At 43.5% G+C, this 21,545-nt stretch overlaps 2 protein-coding genes across 6 annotated transcripts in view; both read right to left on the reverse strand.

The window, feature by feature from the left end:
• The window catches only part of LOC144786115 (melanin-concentrating hormone receptor 1-like), a 78,420-nt gene extending 72,662 nt beyond the window's left edge, over window positions 1-5,758 (reverse strand). The window contains exon 1 of the mRNA XM_078665069.1: window positions 5,055-5,758. Coding sequence (XP_078521195.1) covers window positions 5,055-5,403 — 349 coding nt within the window. The 5' untranslated portion in view covers window positions 5,404-5,758. The remainder of the gene's footprint in view (window positions 1-5,054) is intronic.
• LDAF1 (lipid droplet assembly factor 1) overlaps window positions 1-21,545 on the reverse strand; it is a 294,437-nt gene that overhangs the window by 71,184 nt on the left and 201,708 nt on the right. For 3 of the 5 annotated variants that reach the window (XM_078665072.1, XM_078665070.1, XM_078665071.1), the window contains one exon: window positions 9,675-9,748. The exons of the other annotated variants lie outside the window; for them this stretch is intronic. In XM_078665072.1, coding sequence (XP_078521198.1) covers window positions 9,675-9,748 — 74 coding nt within the window. The remainder of the gene's footprint in view (window positions 1-9,674; window positions 9,749-21,545) is intronic. 5 annotated transcript variants of the gene reach the window in all.

The following is a 21,545-nucleotide window of genomic DNA, read 5'->3' on the forward strand; positions in this document are numbered from 1 at the left end:
ATATAAATATATATATATATTTATGTGTACATTTTTATAAATGTATACAATTATAAAATAAATTAAAATCAATAGTTTATTCATTGTTTTAAAGGAAATAGATACATATATTACGTTTTATTTTAAATATTTTTTTAATTACATTTATTTTATTATATTTGTTAAAATGTATAATATATCTAAATATTTTAAGTTAATATTTATCATTAATTTCGATTTAAATAAAAAAAATCGATATTTTGTACATCTATATTTTTTACATCAATATTTTTGTTAGCCCTATATGTCCTCCCTATAGCAGAAGTTTTCATTTGGAGGATGGCTTTACTTTTTTTCTAACAGCCCACAGTACTTTTCCGAGGTTGCATCTGCAGCAGTCCCGTTCCTCACTGCTGACACACTACTAGCAGGGAACTGTAACTGTGTTCCAGATGCCACATTGGACCAAGAGCCCCCAGAAGCGCATACAAAACTACATATGACAACCCAGTGAAGGACACTGATGCAGGATCTTGGGTTACTGGACGTATGGCAGGAACGACATCCGAGTACTAGGACATTCTCATAATATACCCCAGCCTCGGGTACTCATAGCATACTGGTTTATTGCTTGCTGACACCTGGTGTAGTTATACAGACCTGAGATGTGATATATTATGATATATTATGCAAGGTACATATCGTTTCATTCCCCACTGCAACTCTCCATGATGAGGGAGCACCCATGCCCAGCGGTGCCACTCTGGCAACTCAGGGTGGAGGCACTGGCGGACCCACCCTTCGCACTGATAGTCCAGGTGGCTCTTGGCCACTACTTCCAGGAGAGCTGGGATAGCTCCAGTAGTAGAGCTCATGATTGGAACACGATGAAGGTGGTGCTCAGGGTATGATTGACCACCGCGTATGGAGCAAGACAGCAACTGACGAGGGACTTAGAACAAACTGAGTCCTGATTGCTGGACATGAAGCACTGTGCTTGATGACTGGGGTAGACTGGAAAAATACATCTATAAAGCCCATAGACAAAGAGTCCATGCAGAAGGGGACATGATGGGTGCTATGCTGGCAAGGCTGGTGAGACAACAAGTCTACCGTGAGCCTATATTAGCATTGTGGGACTCGAGGGCCCAAACTGTTACCTCCCAGGCAGCTATTAATGAGGTTGCGAGCCCATCTTGAGAGTGTGTATGCTGCAGGGGGGATGACTTCGAGCCAAGAAGGTTTGAATTTTCTAGCAGATTTAGAGCTTCACCGAATTGGCCCGGAGGAGTGTGCCACCCTCGAGGCAGAGTATACTAAAGAGGACATTTTAGCATCTCTCAAACGCCAGAAAACAGCAAAAACCCCAGGGGGTGATGGACTCCCAGCAGAATTTTATCAGAAAGTACGCTGACTTGGTGGTCAACTAGGTGATGGAGGTGTATAATGAGGCTTATCGCTTATGATGCCACCCTGACACTATGGGCATCATTAGGATGGCGGGCGGATCCTCACGGTAAACGGGACCGCCTGTCATAAGTGCAGGGGTCCCGTGGCGGCAATTAGGATGCGCCCGCCACAGTGGCAAGCGCATCCCATGTTTTTAACATTGGAGCGAGCACCGCCCGCCGCAATGCTGAAAATACATGTTGTGCTTTCCAAAGCACAACGTGACAGGCACAGTGCGGTGCCTGCCACGTTGTTCTTTGAAAGGCAGGGGGTTACCATAGATACCCCCCATGTGCACCCCGCACCCCCCTGGAGTCCATGGGGGCCCGCAACGGGCCCCCCAAGCAGACTCCGCATGCCTTTCCGTGGCGGCAATGCCGCCACGGAAGGGCATTCACAAATGCACATTCTAATATGGCTGGCGGTGTCTATTAGACACCGCCACCATATTGAACCCTTTTGACATGTTGAACGGGCAGAAAAGCGGCCGACGGTCTTTCCGTCCGCCGCGGACCCCCCAGCCATTATAATATGGCGGTGGGTGTTTTCCACAGGGATGGCGGGCGGATTGCCCCTGCCGGGTCGGCAGTGACTACCGCCGGCCCGGCAGGGGCAATCCGCCAGCCATCCTAATGGGGCCCTATGTGTGAGATAGTGGTTGTGCTGGTGCCCAAATCGGGCAAAGCAGCAGATGAGGTAATATCCTACAGACCTCTCTTAACGCTGAATGTTGACACCAAGAAACTGAGTAGTCTTCTGGTGCCCGACTGCTCCCTCCACTTACCTGCTCCAATACATGAGGATCAGTGCGGATTTATTCCCAAGCGGAGCACCCAGTATAATCTAGTAGACGGTCATTTCCTCCAAGCTCCTGAGATCCAAGACAGTCCCTAAGCGCTTGCATTCCTAGATATCAAAACAGGCATTCAATTCTGTGGGGTGGGGATATCTCTGGCATGTCCTGAGTAGAATGGGTTTTGGGCCCAAGTTTATTGCTTGGATTAAATTACTGTATACAGCGCCGAGTGCCAGAATCTAAACTTATCACATTCGAAGCAAAAAGTCAGCATATATTGTGCTGTAGGTTCGAGTACACATACAGCGACATGGTTTACAGTGTGAAATGGAAGGGTGGAGATGGTGGGAGAGAAAGTGGGGCAGAAAGGAATTTAATTCTCTTGGGTTAGACGAATTTAAAGAGATATAAGCTAAGATAGTGAAAAAATATATATTTTACAAACTTTGTCAAATAAATCACCACCGCCTACACCTTTAACTGAGGAAGTACTTCCATTGATACACCAAGACCTGAACACTCAACCATAAGAATAAGAGTCCCAGACTTAACCACCAGGCCACAAACTCTTAACAAGTTGAAATCAAAACTAATATTTGACATTTGAATAAAAAACCAAAACCTACGTAGTGCAGTAGATAAGAGTACACATAGAGTAACATGCTTACAGTGTTGAATGGAAGGACAGAGGGAGAGCGGGAGAGATAGCAAGGATTTTTTTCTCTGGTGCAAGACCTACTTAAAAAGAGATAAATTCAAAAAAGGTGAAGAGAAACACATCTTTCCCACCTAGGTCATACAAATAACCATTGCCAACACCTTTAATTGTAGACACAGAACCATTGAAAAACCCAGAACTGAACACTTAACCATGAGGATACGAGTCTAAGACCTTACCCACTTGGCCACCGTTACACTCAATAGGCCAGAATCAATACATATACATCACATTCAAATTGAAAACCCACCATATATAGTGCTGTAGGTTAGAGTGCACATACAGAAACATGGTTTACAGTGTGTAATGGAAAAACAGAGACAGGATAAGAGAGAGATAAAGAGGATTTATTTTCTCTGGGGCAAGACATACTTAAAAAGAGATATACAAGTTGAAAAATAAATTGAACCTTTTAAAAATAAATTACCATTGCCCACACCTTTAACTGAAGAAGCAGAACCATTGAAACACCAGGAATTAAACACTTAACCTTGAGAGTAAGAGTCCAAGACATTAACCACTAGGCAACAGTGACTCTCTTTAGTTCAGAATCAAAACTTATATATGACATTTGAATCGAAAACCCAGCATATATAGTGCTGTAGGTTAGAGTGCACATACAGTAACATGGTTTACAGTGTGGAATGGAAGGGCAGAGCCAGGATGAGAGAGAGGATGTTTTTTCTCGGATGTAAGACATACTTAAAAAGAGATGTATTCAAATGAGGTGAAAAGAAAAAAATATTTTCCAACCTTTGTCAAATAAATTACCATTGCGTACACCTTTAACTGAAGACACAGTACCATTGAAGCATCTGGAATTGAACACTTAAGCTTGAGATTAAGACTCAAAGATCTTATCCACTAAGCCACAGTGACTCTTAACAAACCTCCATCAAAATTCATAATTGACTTTCAAATCAGCACCAAAGCCATGTAGTGCAGCAGATTACAGTGTACATACAGTAACATGGTTTATAGTGTTGAATGGAAGGACAGAACCATTGAAACACCCTGAATCGATCACTTTGGGCACATTAGGATGGCAGGTGGACAAAGTCCGCCCGCCATCCTGTCGTAAGAAAGGGACAGCCCGCCATAAGGGCTGGTGTCCCGTATGTGCCATTAAGATGCGCCCGCCACACTGTTGGGCGCATCCTGCATCCCTAACATTGTGGCGGGCAGTGCACTCAGCACTGCCCGCCACAATGCCAGGGAGGCATGTTGTGCACTTCCATGCACAACATGGCAGGCACCGCGCGGAGCCTGCCATGTTGTGCATGGAACTGCAGGGAGTACCATAGGCAGACCCCCCAGGATATAGCGGCATGAACTAGTAAATTTAGCGGCACAAATCAGGAAATTTAGCGGCACAAATCTGGGAATTTAGCGGCATTTAGCGGCATTTTATTTTGGGTTTTTTTCGACAAAAAACACAGATATCTTTCTGTTTGAGTTATTTTACAACAGCAGGCCCCCACAGTACATTTGCACACACAAAGAGGGGTGTAGAGTACACAACAAAAGCCACAAGACAAACTAAGGCAAATCCATAAATTGGAAAAAACTGCCCTCACTCACATACCGAAATATGTGACATGCTTCATCATAGGGCCTGCTTACAATACGCCCTGGTGTAGCCACACTCAGGGCGGAGCATAAGGGAGGGAAAAAAATAATAAATTCCACACAACACAACGTATGACCATAAAACATAGACAACACGTAACATATAATGTGGTGAAGCCTGTGCAAATCACCCAGTGATGAAATAAATAGTGCGACAAAAGTGCAGTTAATGGCCCCCACAGTACATGCACACTCAATAAATTAGGCCCCCCAGGGCCCACAGCATGCCCCTGTGTGCAGCAGGCCCCCACAGTACATGCACACTCAAATAATTAGGGCCCGGGGCCCGCCGCGTGCCCCATGTGCGGCGGGCCCCCACAGGAATACACAAAAAAAAGTTTATGGCCCCCGGGGCCCGCCGCGTGCCCTGTGTGCGGCGGGCCCCCACAGGAATATACAAAAAAAAGATTAATGGCCCCCGGGGCCCGCCGCGTGCCCCGTGTGCGGCGGGCCCCCATAGCGTGAAGGAAGGAAGGACTGTACCTGTTGCCGGCTGTCTCCTGCTTGCCGGTGCCGCTCCCTCCCCTGGTCTCCGAGTCGTCGCGCTGCCATGTTCCTTCCCGGGCTGGGCTGGGGGCTTGAGAAGAGGCGTTTGTCGTGTCCGCAGGCTTCTCTCTCCCCCTGGTTGGTCTCCTTGGTCTTCCTGCTGGGTGTCCGCTGCTCCGCTGCCGCTTCTCTTCTCCTGTTCTCCCGCGAAATCCTGGAATGGCTGGCAAAACGGCGGATTTCGCAGGCGTTTGGCCAAATATCGCGGGATTTGGGGCGTTTGGCCGATTTCGCGATTTGTTTTGCAAATCGCGAAATCCTGGAGGGTCTGCATAGGTACCCCCATGTGCAACCACCACCCACCACCCCCCTCCCCCCAGAGCCCCTAGGGGCCCGCAACAGGCCCCCCAAGCAGACTCCGCATGCCTTTCCGCCACGGAAAGGCATCTGTTAAGACACATTCTAATATGGCTGGCGGTGTCTATTAGACACTAAAATCCACTCATTATATATATCAGAAACTTCCAAGATAAAATAAAACATAACTGATTCAATTACAGGTGCACAGCCATCGCCACACTCTAGTTTAAACCATTAGGTATCAGGGTGTCGAAGTCAATAATGAACCTTGACTCCATGTGCCTCAACTGGCATTCTCTATCACCGCCCCTCTACTTATGTGCTACTGCATATATTACTGCAAACGATAACAGTTTTTCGTTTTGGTTGTGCACTTTCAAAAAGTGACGAGCCACTGGATACTGTAAATCATTGCGTTTAATTGAATGCAAATGTTCCATAACTCGTTTTTTTGCTCGGTGGACTGTACTACCTTTATAAAATTTACCACAAGGGCAGATTAGGCAATAAATACAATAATCTGTTTCGCATGTAAAATTTCCCCCAATAACAAATTCTTTATTGGTATTGGGTAATCTCAATATCTTACAATCACTGCATGTGGCACATGCTTTACAACATTTGCAGCTCCTGAAGCCTGCATGGACTTTAGAACTGCCACTATCTATATTAGAAATGACATTGTTACACAATTCCTCTTTGAGTGATCTACTTCTTCGAAATGTTATTTGCGGTGTATCATTCAGATATTTCTGCAAAATAGAATCACTCCGTAAAATCTGCCAATTGTGACTGAACAACTTCCTGATCTTAAAAGCACTATTAGAAAAAGTAGTAATGAATCTCACATTGTCATTTTGCTCGGCTGTTCTGGGTTTAGGCTCCAATAGATCTGGCCTTTGAAGCGCGTCAACTTTTGACATTGCTTGTTTGATATTTTTATAACTGCGCCCACCTTCTCTAAATCTGTCACTCATTATTAGTTTTTGTTCCTCATATTCACAATTCCGCTTCACCCTTAACAACTCTCCATACGGAATGCTTTGAAGTAAGCTACATGGATGTGCGCTATTGGCATTGAGGAGGCTGTTGCCAGCTATTTTTGTTTTCCATGTAACTTGGTGACCAGTGTTCTGTCTTGCATTTGAAACCTAACACCCAGAAATACAATCTGTGTCTTACTAATGTGCAAGGTAAATTGACGATTCATACTATTGACATTAAGCATCTCAATGAATTGATTAGCCGATAACTCATCCCCCCTCCAAATCAGGAAGATATAGTCTATAAATCTCACCCATGTAACAATATTGTCACCCTGCATCTCCCAGCTTTGGTAACTTATCACAAGGTCGACATGTTTCACGCTGAGCAAGTCCTAGTGAGGGTGCTCGCTCCTGTGCACCTACCCACGCCAGCGGCTGCCTGGCGTGGGTAGGTACACAGGAGCGAGCACCCTCCAGAACCTTACAATGATGGGGGCACAACCAGCGCAGCATAGCCTTTGAAGACACAACTTACATTAAGAGGGCACTACGTGGACAGATCTACTCAGAGATCAACTGATTACTCTAGGGGCTTCATCCTAGGGTTCACCACGAGCGACCTCACATTTCAGACGGGATTATCATCACGAAACCCTTTCCCCTTTTTTCCTAACTGACGTGCGCTTTCACACCGCTCATGTTTTAGGTCCTGAAGAAACGTTACAGATCACTAGGAGTTACTCAGTGTGAAACATGTCGACCTTGTGATAAGTTACACTGGCACATTGAGCCCTAACGTAACCTACTATCCTGTTGGTTTTTTAGCTTACCAAGGACACCTTGAGAATAAATCACCTATTAGCGGATGCCCTTAGGTAGTTTTAACTTTCTTTGCACACACTACACAACCATCCTGCACTGGATCCTTTCCTGCCCCCACACCTGCATGCATCAAACAGCTTTTTCTCTTTAAAAAGATCTCCGTCAAAGAGACCCTTCGGGGGCCCGTCAGACATTGCAGCGCCGGCCTGACGAGGAGCAAAAAAAGCCCGATGATGAAGCATGACCTCCTTCTGGGTGTGTGAGGGCGAATAAGAGGCAAGACTTGGCCTTCCCCTTCGGGATTGGATCCTTGAAACTGGGGCTATACATCTGCCTCTTTTTCTTTCCCTCACCACTTTTTCTTACCTCTACTTCCAATCTTTCTCTCCCCTTCCAATTTGGGTGACATACATGAACCCATCATCACGGAACAGTGTCCTCACTGATCTTGAGTGTATTTATGTTGCATTTAATAGAGTGTAATTGTGATGTGTGATTATGTGGTACTTAGTGGTATTATGTGGAGTGTATTTATGGTGCATTGAGTATAGTGTAATTACGTGGTGTGTAATTATGTGGTACTGAGTGTTATGTGGAGTGTATTTATATTGCATTGGGTATAGTGTAATTATGTGGCGTGTTATCATGTGGCACTGAGTGATACTATGTGTTTTGTATTTATGTTGTATTGATTATAGTGTAATTATGTGGCATGTAATAATGTGGCACTGAGTGGTATTATGGGGTGTATGTTGCATTTAGTAGAGTGTAATTATGTAGCATGTAATTATGTGGCAGTGAGTGGTATTATTTGGAGTGTCCCTCGCACAAATCAGTAGATAAAGCTGCGATAGCATAAACAGTCTATCCATACATCGATCTTTACTGCGACTGGCCAGCCACTCATGAAGTGTGTATAGGCTATTTTACCTCGATATCGACTTCGATGTTGAGGTACGTTGCAGGTGTTCGGCAGAAGACTAAAATACATATTTCTAGTCTACGTCAGAACAGTTTAAAAACACACTGAGGAGTGCGTAAAACACTAGGAGACCGAACCGCAATACCCTGGTTCTGACACAGACAGTGCCAGTCTGGCTGTGACGTGGCGGGGTGTCCATCCGAAGGACGAAATCATGTACTGGACTGGTGGTCAGCCACTCCCCTCTTACCCGCTTATCTCCCCTCTCCGCAACAGCATTCTCAGGAGGGATGGCCTCATCAGGAAAAGGAACCCACATGGCACTGCGAGGACGTAAATAAACAAGGTTCCTTTAAGTGGAAATTCCAGCCCGGCGAGGCTCCTCCCCTGATAGACGTCACAACGCCAGCTCTGACAAAAGAGGGCGGAACCAGGAAGAAGGCGGACGGCATATCCCCGGAGGAAGAAGACGGCGAAGGAGAACAAGACGGCGAAGGAGAACGAAGCTGAGCATCCAGAAGGAAGAAGACGTAACGGGTCGACTCCGGGACTACCAAGGCGATACCATCAAGCCAGGAGGCCAACGTCCCCACGAGGTGCCCCGCCACGCTCCCGCGGGAGGAGCGTGGCTCAATCAGGTACGGGGCAAAGTAGCGGGTTGGGTGGGACGTCGAAGTCATCCTGCCGAGCAAGAACCCGGGTGTAAATAAGTGTAAAATCGTGTATAGTCTCCAATACCCCTCCCTATTCACGACCACTTTTGAGCACAAGGACCGTACCTGTAGATATCACTTACGCACTTGGTTTCCTTCACTCCCTGGCCCCATATACTCTAAGAACCCCAGACGTTCTACTAATACCCCACCATCTGTGTCTCTTTCTTTTCCGGCTGCCGGTTTGAGCGGAGGAACCTAGCTGCCATCCGTGGGTTCCCATACTCCACTCTGGATCCCCTCAAGAACACCAAGACGGACCCTGCTGTCTTTGCCAGAGAGAGACTGACGAGCCGGAGGCGAAAATCATATACAAAAATAAAGCCTTCTCTTAAATCCTTATACAAAGCCTCTGACTCAGTTCCTCCCACCCCTTCCGCCCCGTTACACTGGCCTAGTCAGGTTTTACTATCGATATGATGACTGACCCGGTCCCATTGTACAGGTACACAAGCGCCCACAAAGACACAGCAACAGACACACACGCACTACAGTGCCAGCAGCGTAGCAAGCTTGAATACCGACACGCAAAACCAAAAGCAGAAAGTCAATGCATTGGCCACACACACACTCTCACTGCACAGGTGACAGAGGCGCATGTTTACACAAAGCACAGCGAACACATAAGGAATAGACACTAGCAAGCACAAATTTCCCTTAGACTGTAGATATACACAGCGTTTACCTTGCGGTAGCGAGTAGGGGCACCATTCGGTTTGCAAGATAATTACAAACAGATGTCGCCAAAGCTCGCTCCCGCAAGGGAAATGCCAAACGTGCACCGTTGCAATACAAAGCAATGCAAAATGTGCACCTTTTTGGCCAAAAAGCTGATCGATTCCAAAAGGTACCCTTCTATGCAGTGCATGCGCGCAGCGTAGGCGAGACCTAAAAAAAGAAAAACAGCAATAATGTATTAAACATAAGTGCATGTAGGTTTACAATTGAAATATTTGTTATATAATAGTTAATTTCTAATAAAAAATACCCTTATTGCCTACTGTAGCAAAAGGAGATTTTTTTTTCTTGTTACATTTTAGGAAACGTAAACTCAATTATCAGATTATGCACTCTAAGGAAGAGAACAGTATGAATTGGTGAAATAAAACTTTTACTGGTTCCACGTAGAAACAAGAATAAAAGAATCTAACGGTAGGTGTTGCCGGGATGCTACTAGAAAAAAACACTAAGTGAAAAGCACAAATTTGTGTGTGTTTACCAGAAGATGCAGTATTAGAACTAAAAGAGTAAATGCTCAGGAAACAAACAGATACAGCAACAGCATGAAATAAAAATAAAACCTGCTAAACGAAAACATTTAGTTAAGCTAATAGCAAGTAAGGTCCCTTAGGAAACCGTGATTGCATGCTGTCCCACAAGGAGACAGTGGTTTTGGAAAAAAAGAGATAGCATTCAAGGAAACAAACAGGAGCACAGCAATATATTATCAAGGGTTTTATTGGAAACAAGCACGGGAACAAAGCAAATAGCAACAAGCTATTTTGCACGTGTATTGTCAAAAAATATATATTACAGTTTATATTATTTTGTAAGTTTGTTAAAATAAAAATATTTGCATATGATGCACTGTAATGAAGGATGGCGTATGCTTAGGTTAAATATACCATTTGCTGGTTTTGTACGTATTCTGTAGTTTTAGGTAATAACAATGTTAAAATAAGCTCACAAAGAACAAATGTTTATTTTTAACACAAAAAGTGATCCAAAATAAACATTAACACTAAAAAAATTAAGAAAAGGCAACATTTCCAAAAGACAGTGGACGGGCTAAGCGAAACCAAAAAAACAAAAGTCCACAAAAGATAGACTAAACGAAATAAAAAATAAAGGTTAAACATGCCAGTTTTCAAAAGACAGCTAAGTGAAAGCAAATCAAAAGTTCTTCAAAAGACACTATAAACAAAACCAAAAATAAAGGTCACACACAGGCGTTTCGGAAAGAAGAGAGCTATATGCTTGAGTTAAATCAACCATTTCCCGGTTTTGTGTGGATTCTATAGTTTTAGGTTCCAACAATGTTAAAATAATAAGCTCACAGCGAACAAATGGTTTTTTTTTTTACACAGAAAGAGATTCAAAATAAACATTAACACTAAAAATTAAGAAAAGTCATAATTTCCAAAAGTCAGGAGACGGGTTAAGCAAAACAATAAAACAAGCGTTGGAAGTAACCTTTCAGCAACCACAAAGTAAATGGAACCTCAAACAAAACACGAGGATCATATAAATGCCATTTAATGTCCCATAAGGTCCAGTAGATGCAAAATCCAGACTCAAGACTAGAGTCAAACATATCACAATCACAGCTTGAATATCTGTGATCCTCTGAGTATTGAAAGCCTTCAAGAGGGTTGTGTCAAGCACCATCCCAATAAAGACTTCTAGATATTCATAGTAAAGCCCAGGTTGTGGAGAAGATCCACAATCTGTGGACCAGCGTCAGGGGCTCCGCCTTCACTGTTAAGTCATCCAAGTGTGGGAATACATGGACTTCCAACCTCTGAATTGAAGCTGCCACAGCTGCCAGCAGCTTCGTAAAGAGACATGGGGCAGTAATCTGCTTGAATGGGAACATCACAATCGAAACTGTTGGGTCCCCACTTTGAATCTCAAGTAGCACATGTGGGCAGGGAGAGTTGGAAGATAAAAGAATGCATCCTGGAGGTCTAAGATGCTAGCCAATCTCCTGAGTTCAAGGTCAGCAGGACATGCCACAGGGACTACATCCTGACCAGTTCCTTCCAGATGAACAGGTTCAATAGTAAAAGGCACCGGAGCGGCCCTCAGGTCTCCATCTTTTTTGGAGACCAGGGAGAAAAGGGAGTACAATCCTAGGCCCCTCTCTTCCACAGCCATCACTTATATTGCCTATTTGTCCAGTAAAGCAAAACATTCTGCCTCCAGGAACAAGGCAGGGCCAGTGAGCATGCTCTGAAGGTAGAGGTGTGGTCTGGGAGGTAATGGAAGAGAATGACAGAGCGGCATATCAGCTTGGTAATCCAGAGGCCCATCGTAACCACTTCTAAGTTCTAACCTTGTGACAAAATGGGAGACATTACACACACCGGTGACATGAGGCAGAGAAGTCAGTGGTTTAGAAATGGCAGAGCCCAACCCAGAAAGGAGAGCAGTGACTGGATCTGCTGGTGGTGGTGAGGCCCTTTGAAATATTCCAATGAAGAGTTGGCCTTCTCTCCGAATAGCAGCTCATAATCAAACTTTTGTAGGAGCAAGCATGAAAACCTAAGTTGGTCACACTAATCTATGCTTTTCAGACGCTTCTCTGTAAATTGTCAAACCCCTCTTTATTTTCTCTGTTACACGTAATTAAGGCTAAACTAATCCACACAGTTTTATGGTTACTTAGCTTTCTGCGCAAAGTTGGGGCACTTTTTAAATGCCCCCCAAAGTAAGGTGTACTATCTGTTCTTTCATCTCCCCAATAATGCATCACGGGCACATGCGAGATTTGAATTTAGGCTCATTGATTAACTGGCAGTTCAGAAGGCCTCCCTGACCAAGTTTGCTTTTTCTTTGTGCAACGATGAGGATGGTGCACTTAAAGCACATTTATGGCAAGAGATGCAGATGGGAACTTCACTGAATCCCTGGATGACAGGGTTGACTTCTGCCTTGAAAGACTCGCAAGTCAACAGCCTATAGAATCAAAACCTATTGTACAATAGTTGTAAATTAGCAGTGAACATGCAATTAAAGTGGCTTTCATTTCTGGTAGACAAAATATCAGGAAAAGAAGCCACAGCTAGATGTCCATCAATTCCTACAAGCGGCTGCAGAACCAAAGCTATACAGCCTAAAGTTGCAGAAGCTATTGCAAAAGAAGGTTAATTGAACTACGCCTTGAAACATTCACTTCATTAGACCTGCTACCAAAATGGGCGGCTGTGCGACCTCATAATAGATGTTGACTGTGTTTACTTGATCACAGAACGTTTGTGCACCTATTGTGTGTTGTCCCAGCATCTTGCCTGATCGATGATATTAATTATGATGACCGATATTTCTCCAGTTCAGCAAGAGATTGTGTCGTAAAAACAACAATTTTCTGCTCAAGACGTGACTTTCCTATGGTGACCACTTGTTTTATGAAATGTATGGAAAAATACAGAGCATCTGTTAGTTAATAGTAGCCTGTCTCCAGCAGCAAAGGAGAATTAGCAAATATTTGCTCACTAGACCTTGAAAATATTATATAGCTGGCAGGGACAGTTAGGAACATTCGCTGCTGTTACTGAATTTTATAATGTATTTTAGACTAAGATCCTGTGATGTGTAATTTGTCCCCAACCTGCTTTATCATCTATACTATGTACAAGTACAATAAGTTTCAGGACAGTGAGTAGAGAAAGAAAAGAATCATGTAGTGCATGGGGTTCTTATTTTGTGTTTCGTATTTTACACTACCATATCTTATGAACTTTTAGAATGATTGTTTTGGACTTTATGCTTATTTATAAATGATCAAAAATGATTTTAATTGACTCTTGCCATTTTAGTGATGTTGGCCTAATTAGCTGCACTTTAGCTTTGTCACTTTTATAGCATTTTAAATACGTATTTTTAAATGATGCAATAATATGAAAGCCTTATTGAAGCGGGAATAGCACCTCATTGACTGCTCAGCAGGCAGAATATGTACAAAAACATCCATGTTACATTGTACCACTAGTGTTCAGGTGGGTGGGCTATTTATAGTAATGTATGCAGATTTTCTATTTGTGTATGGATTTGATTAACTGTAATAACGCACTTATAATAAAGAGCCAAACGACATGCTTGTCAGTGTATCCTAAACAGCTCTCAAACTTATAGGAATGCACCAAAGCATGCCGATGCAGTGAGACAGCAGTATCCAAAGACCGAATATTAGTGTCCCAAGAGTCACAGCCACAACTCAGGATCTGTTTGGATGAATCTAGGCCATCTCTCAGCAGGTCAGAGTGACAAAATTACTATAAGGTCTGACTCCATATTGAAAAGGCCAAGTATCAAATTTTCTTTGATTTTTGCAGACTCATTAACATGTCTGCTTTGACACAGGTGGCGTCTATCCTTATCTTTCCTAGACCCCATACATTTTTCAATTCACTCAGACATTTATAAGATACCTGATGCAACCTCAGTCTGAAACAAGCGCCTTGTTAGATCTATTTCAATGTCAGACAAAAATAGCCAAAACATAATATTTCGAATTGTTGTGTTTGTACCATATTTATTTATAAGAATGCGTCTTAGACTAGCACCTTGATGCACATTGGCTATACCAGCCATTCCTATGGTGATGTTGGAATTTCTCATCTTAGATAAGATATGATATAAAAGGCCTGACACTTTACCACTAATTAGGAGAGGTCCTTTTTCCCCCCGATAGATTATTGCACAAGATACTGCCAGAGACTATCCTTTCTGTCAAAGATGCTGCCGCATTGCACTTTCTACTTAAAGCTGCTAGCGAGCCCAAGTCCGGGATGAGAGGAGCTGATGCAACGCATTTACCTTTTGAAGGGAACATGGCCTTGTTGACATTTGACAACTACAGCACTTTGCTGTAAAACAGGGTATGCAGTACCCAGATCCTCACTGAGAAAATCTAGATGTAAGTTATACTACTACATGCTGTCCTAGCAGTAGAGCGCACAGAAGTAGTATTTAGGGTGCTAGGTTTTTAGGTGACATTTTAACTATGGTGGAAATGTTCTCTTTGTTTGCAACATTCATATGTGGTGCTATTATAATACTTTGGGTGGTTATTTTAAATGCACAATACTTTGGTGATTATTTTAAATGCGCTAAGCAACAGCTTGAGAGTGTTGAAATAAAACGCTTTTCATTTAAGGTGTCTTTTTCTGCGTGGCATTTGTGTGTGACATTCGAGAGAACGACATAGGTTTGTTCAGGGACTGTTAGTAATCTAAAAGCGTTGACATCACTTCAACTATGTATTGGGGCTACAAAATCGGTTTCTCACATTCAAGCATTGGTGCATTGAACTAAGTGCATTTAGGTCATGCTTGTAGAGAAGAGCAAAATACTTTGTTTTTATCCAACAAGAGAATAATGTCTTCATATGATTTGACAGGCAGACAATCAAAGTTTGCTAGTCCCCATGAATCAGTATAAATAGGACGAGGTATTATCTCTATGGAGAGCAAAGACTTTGCCTATGTGCGGGACCCCTAGTAAAAGTGTTGGGCTCTACTTTGACGACAATGTTTGAACCAACAGACTCTCCAGTGACTAATGGGAAGACAACCAGTGGGGGTCACCCAGAGTGGGCCTATGGTGTCTGACGATCTGCCTGTGGACAGTGATACCTGAAAAGAGATTCTCCCATGCAGCCATTTAGGGGTCCCGAAAGCAAGGGCTCCGCAGAAGCTTTGGAGTTTGTAAGATTTCACTTGTGCATAAGGCAAAGTCGATTCCAAAGCCTCTGCTGCATTCCAAACAACTGTTATAAAAGATGCAACCTCCTCCAAAGAGGGACCAGAGGGGTAGGAATCGTCCCATTCTGGTAAAGTATCTAGGGCAATGACAACTTTTGAGTCCAAGTAGATGGCTGAATCAATATTGTAAGGCAATCAACCTCTGATTAGTCTTTCTCCATCTGGCAAAAAATTATTATCCACCAAAACCTTGGCATCTGAGAATGAACAGATTGTAAAAATTATGATTTATGGTCTGTAAAACGTTGCACTATCTGATGCTTTATCACTATAGAACCATTGTTGGTGAATAAAACAAAGTTTAAAAAAATCTAGGTTTTAAACGAATCAGCAAACTGGGAAGGTACTCTCAATAGCATTCATCATCAAAATTAGCTAAGACCTTCTTCTTTGCCACATACATAATGGCTTGTCTCTCTCTCAGTAAACTGTGCATTTGTCAGACAACATAAACGTGAGGATTTTGCCAGACTGATTCCATGCACACCCTTAAGATATGTTGGCATATGTCCCTGTTAGCCACAGTGCAACATCTGTGTCTCTGACCTTACAGGGCAACAAATGTGTGTGCAACCTTAGAACATGACAACCCTGATCCTCAAGGAAATTGTGGTAACAGATCTATAACCTTTTCATTTGGACTCTCATGCATACCGAAAAATGTCAGAGCTTATCTTTTTATGTGTAGGGTGGCACACCTGACGTCTAAGCAGAGTCCAGCATTGGGCAAGGGCGGTAATACTTTGAATGGAAGGGGACCGCTTCTCAAGGAAGAAGACTTGTCCTTCCTATGGCACTTTTTCTGGGAAGATGTATTTAAAGAATGTTCCCTAGAAGCCTTTGGAGTAGAGTGTGTCCACTTGGAAATCGCTTTGCAGGTCTTAGCCAAAAATAATTTGGGATGCCACTTCTTGATGGCGTTCTGGAGCAGACACAACAGTTGCAATTCTTCATCTCTGGACACCAGATGCAGTCATTGTGGAGTGTCTTGTAGTACCGCCCACAATGGCATTAAACTATAGGTTCTTTGCAAAAAAGTTTGACCTAGTTAATGTCTGAAGCCGAGGAATTTGGTTGTAAGACACAGACAGCAAGCGCCAGACAGCACTGATGAGGTGTGGAAAAAAATAGGAATAAATTCCAGAGTGCTGCTTGGCACCCATAATAACTCCAGTGATGACACATTCAGAGGAGGGGTCATGGCTGGAGCAGCATGGTACCACCTGATAGCATTAGCCAGTCATTGTTGGGGGACAGTGTTTTGGTACAGTCTAAAGCCTGGAATAAGAATGTTCCTAAGGTGAAAAATCATCAAGAAGATGTGGTATTAAGAATTAGAGGCTTGCAAATTCTTTCCTGAGTCTTCAAACCAAAAGTGAGGGTTCCTGGGCCCCTGTTGGCCCCCACTCTCGGGTTCACAGACCAGGGTCCAGGTTTGTAAACCCTGCAGGGACACGGACCAAAAAAAGCAATACTACTATAAAATAATTACATTTTGAAAAATACATAAATGGGCAACCTCTCGTTTTCCTCCTGCAATAGGATGCATACAGGATTGGTGCGAAGGTGTGAGTGTGAATGTGTATATACACATCCGGGTCCGGAGACATCCAAATTAGCACACAAGTTATACACATCTTAAAACTAAAAAATTATTAAAAACTGATAGTAAAGCATGAGCTGAGAGAAAACATACTTGTTCACATTATCATTAGAAAAGTAAATGTAAGGTCAACCTTCCTCAATACGATATGCACAGTTTCTTTTAATTGCCTCCTCCACCATGGAATTTAGGTGGTAGTTACTACTCCCTTGCCTCATGTTATCTCAGCAATCTACATTAATGCAGGTTTCTCTGGCACTGAATCCCTCCAAATTCTTTAACCCTTTTTAGGTCTCGCCTGGCGTTGCAGCGCGAAGCGCTGTCACCAGCGAGACTTATTGTGGTTGTGTTGCCTTCCAAGTGGTACAGCCCGGTGCACGAGCAGATTCTGGTCTGTGAACGTGCAGATTCTGGCCTGTGAACGCGCTTCTAAGACATGCTTCCCAGAAACTGGGAACAGCTTTTGCACGTTAATGAGAGTTGAGTGCTCCTCTCCGGAAGACGTGCTACGCGTTAATTATAGTGGAGTGCTCCTCTCCAGGAGATGTGCTGCGCGTTAATTATAGTTGAGTGCTCCACTCCGTGAGACGTGCTATCATTTAGCGGCGTGGGGCGCCTGTCGGTATGCTGTTAGAATTACTTTCTGTGTTGTGATCGGGCGTCTCACTGGCGTCAGCGCCACACGTTAAATACCTGTTTTTACATGGTGTTGTGCCAGTAGCAAGTTTCATTTCTCTCAATACAATACTTTTTTGCCAATACTTTTTTGCCAAACACCTTTGTGATATTGTGAGGTGATACCGTACAAACTATTTCTGCTGTCAATGTTAAAAATACACACATTGAAGACTTTGTTTTGTGAGCAGCCGTCTTACTGGCGCCACCGCCACGCGTTCATTAGGCATAAAAGCTGCACGGCATGCGATCATTAGGGCGGCATGTTTTAGGACTTTTTTTGCAAATACTTTTTTTGTTTACTTAGTATCGCAATTAGTACTAATTTCCATATTTTATGGCTATTACTAATATCTTTCGTGCTTCCAATGCTCTTTTTAAACGTGCTGCACTGAACATTTACAAACACGGCGAATCAGCGACATACATTGGAGACACTACCTATTTGAAGACGCATTGTTTTACTGCTGTAAGTTCTGTGAACTGTTTAGTTTGTTATTTACTTTATTATAGTATAATTTTGCTTTTAAGGAAATACCTATTGTCCATTTGTAAAATTATTTATTTCAGTTCTACATGTAATAGTTATCTTAGCAATTAGTTCCGCGATTAACAATTCTCGTAGTATGTTGCGTTGTAAAAAAAAGCATTTTCGCACATTTATTTGCTTTGATTTTGTTTTTGTACCATTAACCATAAACAAGAAAACAAAAACATAGCGCGCTTTAAAAACAAGCCCTTACCAGAAAACTTTATCTGAGAACAATATGGTATATACATCTACTTTACTATTATACTTCGCTTGCGATAAATATCTAATAGCATGCATCTTCAATATTTATTAAAAGCATGCGTTAATGGCACCATTACATTATTTTATATAAATGTTGTATTATGATGCTTTCACAAGACCCCCCCATATGAAAAACGGTTCCCATTTACCGTATACTTCTTTATAATGTATGCTCTAATAATAGCACGTTATGTTTTTAATCTATGCTATATTGTAACACTTCTAATTACGTTGCAGGACACACTGAATTGCAATTTATTCAAACTTTCTTGCAAGCATCGTTTTACGTACTGCTACATCTGCATACTGCTGAGTGTACCGTCTAATTTTGCCTGCTGCCGACAATGCTTACTGCCAAATTTACTATTGTCCATTGTGTACTGCAAAATAACATCTGCTAGTGTTGTCTCGGATTTGTTGTGCTGCCGACAATGCTTACTGCTAAAATTACTCATTCATTGTATGCTTCAAAACAAGAGCTGCTAGTGCCGTCTCTAATTTCCCTGCTACTCGCAATGCTTACTGCCAAAAATCGCTCTTGTTTATCGTATGCTTTGGAACAGCCTCCGCTAGTGCCGTCTCCAAATTCTCTTATTGCACACATACAATGCTTACTACTAGAATTACTCTTATTTACTGTGCGCTTCGAAACATCGAACTGGCGTTGTCCGTAGTTTCTGCTGCTTTCGTCCACTCAGCACTGGTTATATATTTATAATCTCTGCTATTATACTATAAGCTCCTACCTATAATATATACCACAATACATAGTACAGCACTATAATACTGCTTCTTCTTTAAACAGTTTGTATCATGCTATTTACATACAAAAACGAATGCATTCTTATATGTGCATCATTTATTATTGCGGAGGAATTGTACTTTTAAATTCAATGTTATACCCAAATTACAAAGTCGCAAGCGTGGCTGGAAAATAAATAGCAGACACAAAAGCAAATATAGGCTTCTCCCTTAGTGGAGCCAGTAACGCAGCACATCTGAAAGCTTGTACCTGAGCAATTGCTGCCTGCACATTAGCCATACTTGTCTTCATACTCTGAATTAAAGCAGATTTTGCGCTTCAGCCGCTCTATCTTTGCCCGCAGATAATGACATCCCAGGGAAATTTCCATTATACTCTAAAAGCCGAAATCGTCCCCAGACATATTTCAAAAACATCTACTGAAAGTATTTCTTCAAACCTCTGTGGTTACGGTAGCAACACGCTTCTCCGACAGGGCTTGCACTGAGCATTAAATCAATAGCTGAGCACTGCCCCCGGGACCCGTCCGGTGTGCAGCCACCCACTATTATTAACGAGTTGCATGGCTATCTATCCACCCAGCACTTCCCACGCAATCAAAAAACAGTTCCTCCCGAGAACTCAAAAAAACTCACTGGCAACTTTTAGTTTCCTCCGATGTATGAGCAGGGCGTGACCACGGGGAAAGGAGAGGGCCAAGGGACAGCAGCACAGCGGGGATACATCATCCCCTTTTGTATCGTTTTGTTCGCCCTAAGTGTGGCAGGGTATGCTCAGACGTGAGTCCCTTGCTCACTTGGGCACTGGATTCAAGATAGCCTTGCTGATGAGGATTATGAATCCGAAACCGGTCCCAGGATGCTTGTTTCCGGTCCATGGAAGACATGGCTTGGCAGTTCAGGCTGGACTGTTCCCATGAGGCACAGGGTCAGACTGATTTGCATATAGCCATGTCTGAAATGGGGTGGCTGAGTGGGCTAAAGAATGGTGATGGATTAAACCCAGATCAGTTGACTGGGGGTGAGTGTTTGATTTGCTCAAACGCTCCCGTCCATCATCCCCTTTTGTATCGCTTTGTTCGCCCTAAGTGTGGCAGGGTATGCTCAGACGTGAGTCCCTTGCTCACTTGGCCACTGGATTCAAGATAGCCTTGCTGATGAGGATTATGAATCCGAAACCGGTCCCAGGATGCTTGTTTCCGGTCCATGGAAGACATGGCTTGGCAGTTCGGGCTGGACTGTTCCCATGAGGCACAGGGTCAGACTGATTTGCATATAGCCATGTCTGAAATGGGGTGGCTGAGTGGGCTAAAGAATGGTGATGGATTAAACCCAGATCAGTTGACTGGGGGTGAGTGTTTGATTTGCTCAAACGCTCCGTCCATCATCCCCTTTTGTATCGCAGAGGAAGGAGCATGGCACAAGCACCTCCTGCGGCTCCGGCTTAATACTACCACCGAATTACCAGGCAAGCTTGCCATAAATTACTGAGCCCAGACACCAATTCGCAGGCAGCTGCTCGCGCTGCCCCTAAAAAACGTTATCACTGTCAGTACCTGTGAGGCTTGCCATGGTAATGTAGTTTTATGGGCTAGCGCCCCACCCGTGTCCTCAGACTCCTGGCTTCCTGCTACAACAATCACTTGTGACTCCCTCAGCAAACGTGCGCAATGGTGACATCCGGATTTCTTCCCGCCCCCTGGTGCCACGCCTGTCGGTGATTGACAGCTGCAGTAATTGAGTGAGAAGGCGGCCTGGCCCCCCTGCAGTGATGCTAAGTCTGAGAGCTGCGCGCCGCGCTGGCGCCGCACCATGATTTGCTGCATCTTGTTTCTAGGGCAACACTGACTCCTGGCAGAGTGCAGAGAGTCAGAGAGATACATTCTAGCGCTCTCAGCCACAGAGCTGAGAGCAGTCTGGTTATTACCTGTTTAGGAACTCTAAGCAGGCGCACCTCTCTCGGAGCAGCAGAGAGAGCCTGGGCACAGCCTGGCGCCGCTGGTGGCACGCCTGGCAGCAGGTGGCAATTATGCGACACAATGCATTTCAGTGCGGTGATGCGGATCACCGCACTGAAATGCATGAGCGTTACACCTGTTGTATGACGCTTGGCTGGACTGAAACTGCTTATTAGAATATTTATGTAGCGCTGACTTTACTTGTAGTTTTTCAAACACAATGAATGGGAGTGGCACTCTTCCTATAAGCAACGATATCACGCAATCAACTTTGCCTATAAGCTCAATGCCATAAGTGACAACTTCGCTGTGTTATTATATATACCACACAGCAAATGCTATTCAAACGCCTCCTAATATTAGTGCAGCATAGCAAGTATACTAACATGCATTACTTAAATATTTATCT

Source organism: Lissotriton helveticus, chromosome 10 (genome assembly GCF_964261635.1).
Source record: "Lissotriton helveticus chromosome 10, aLisHel1.1, whole genome shotgun sequence".
In the NCBI taxonomy this organism is placed as follows: domain Eukaryota; kingdom Metazoa; phylum Chordata; class Amphibia; order Caudata; family Salamandridae; genus Lissotriton; species Lissotriton helveticus.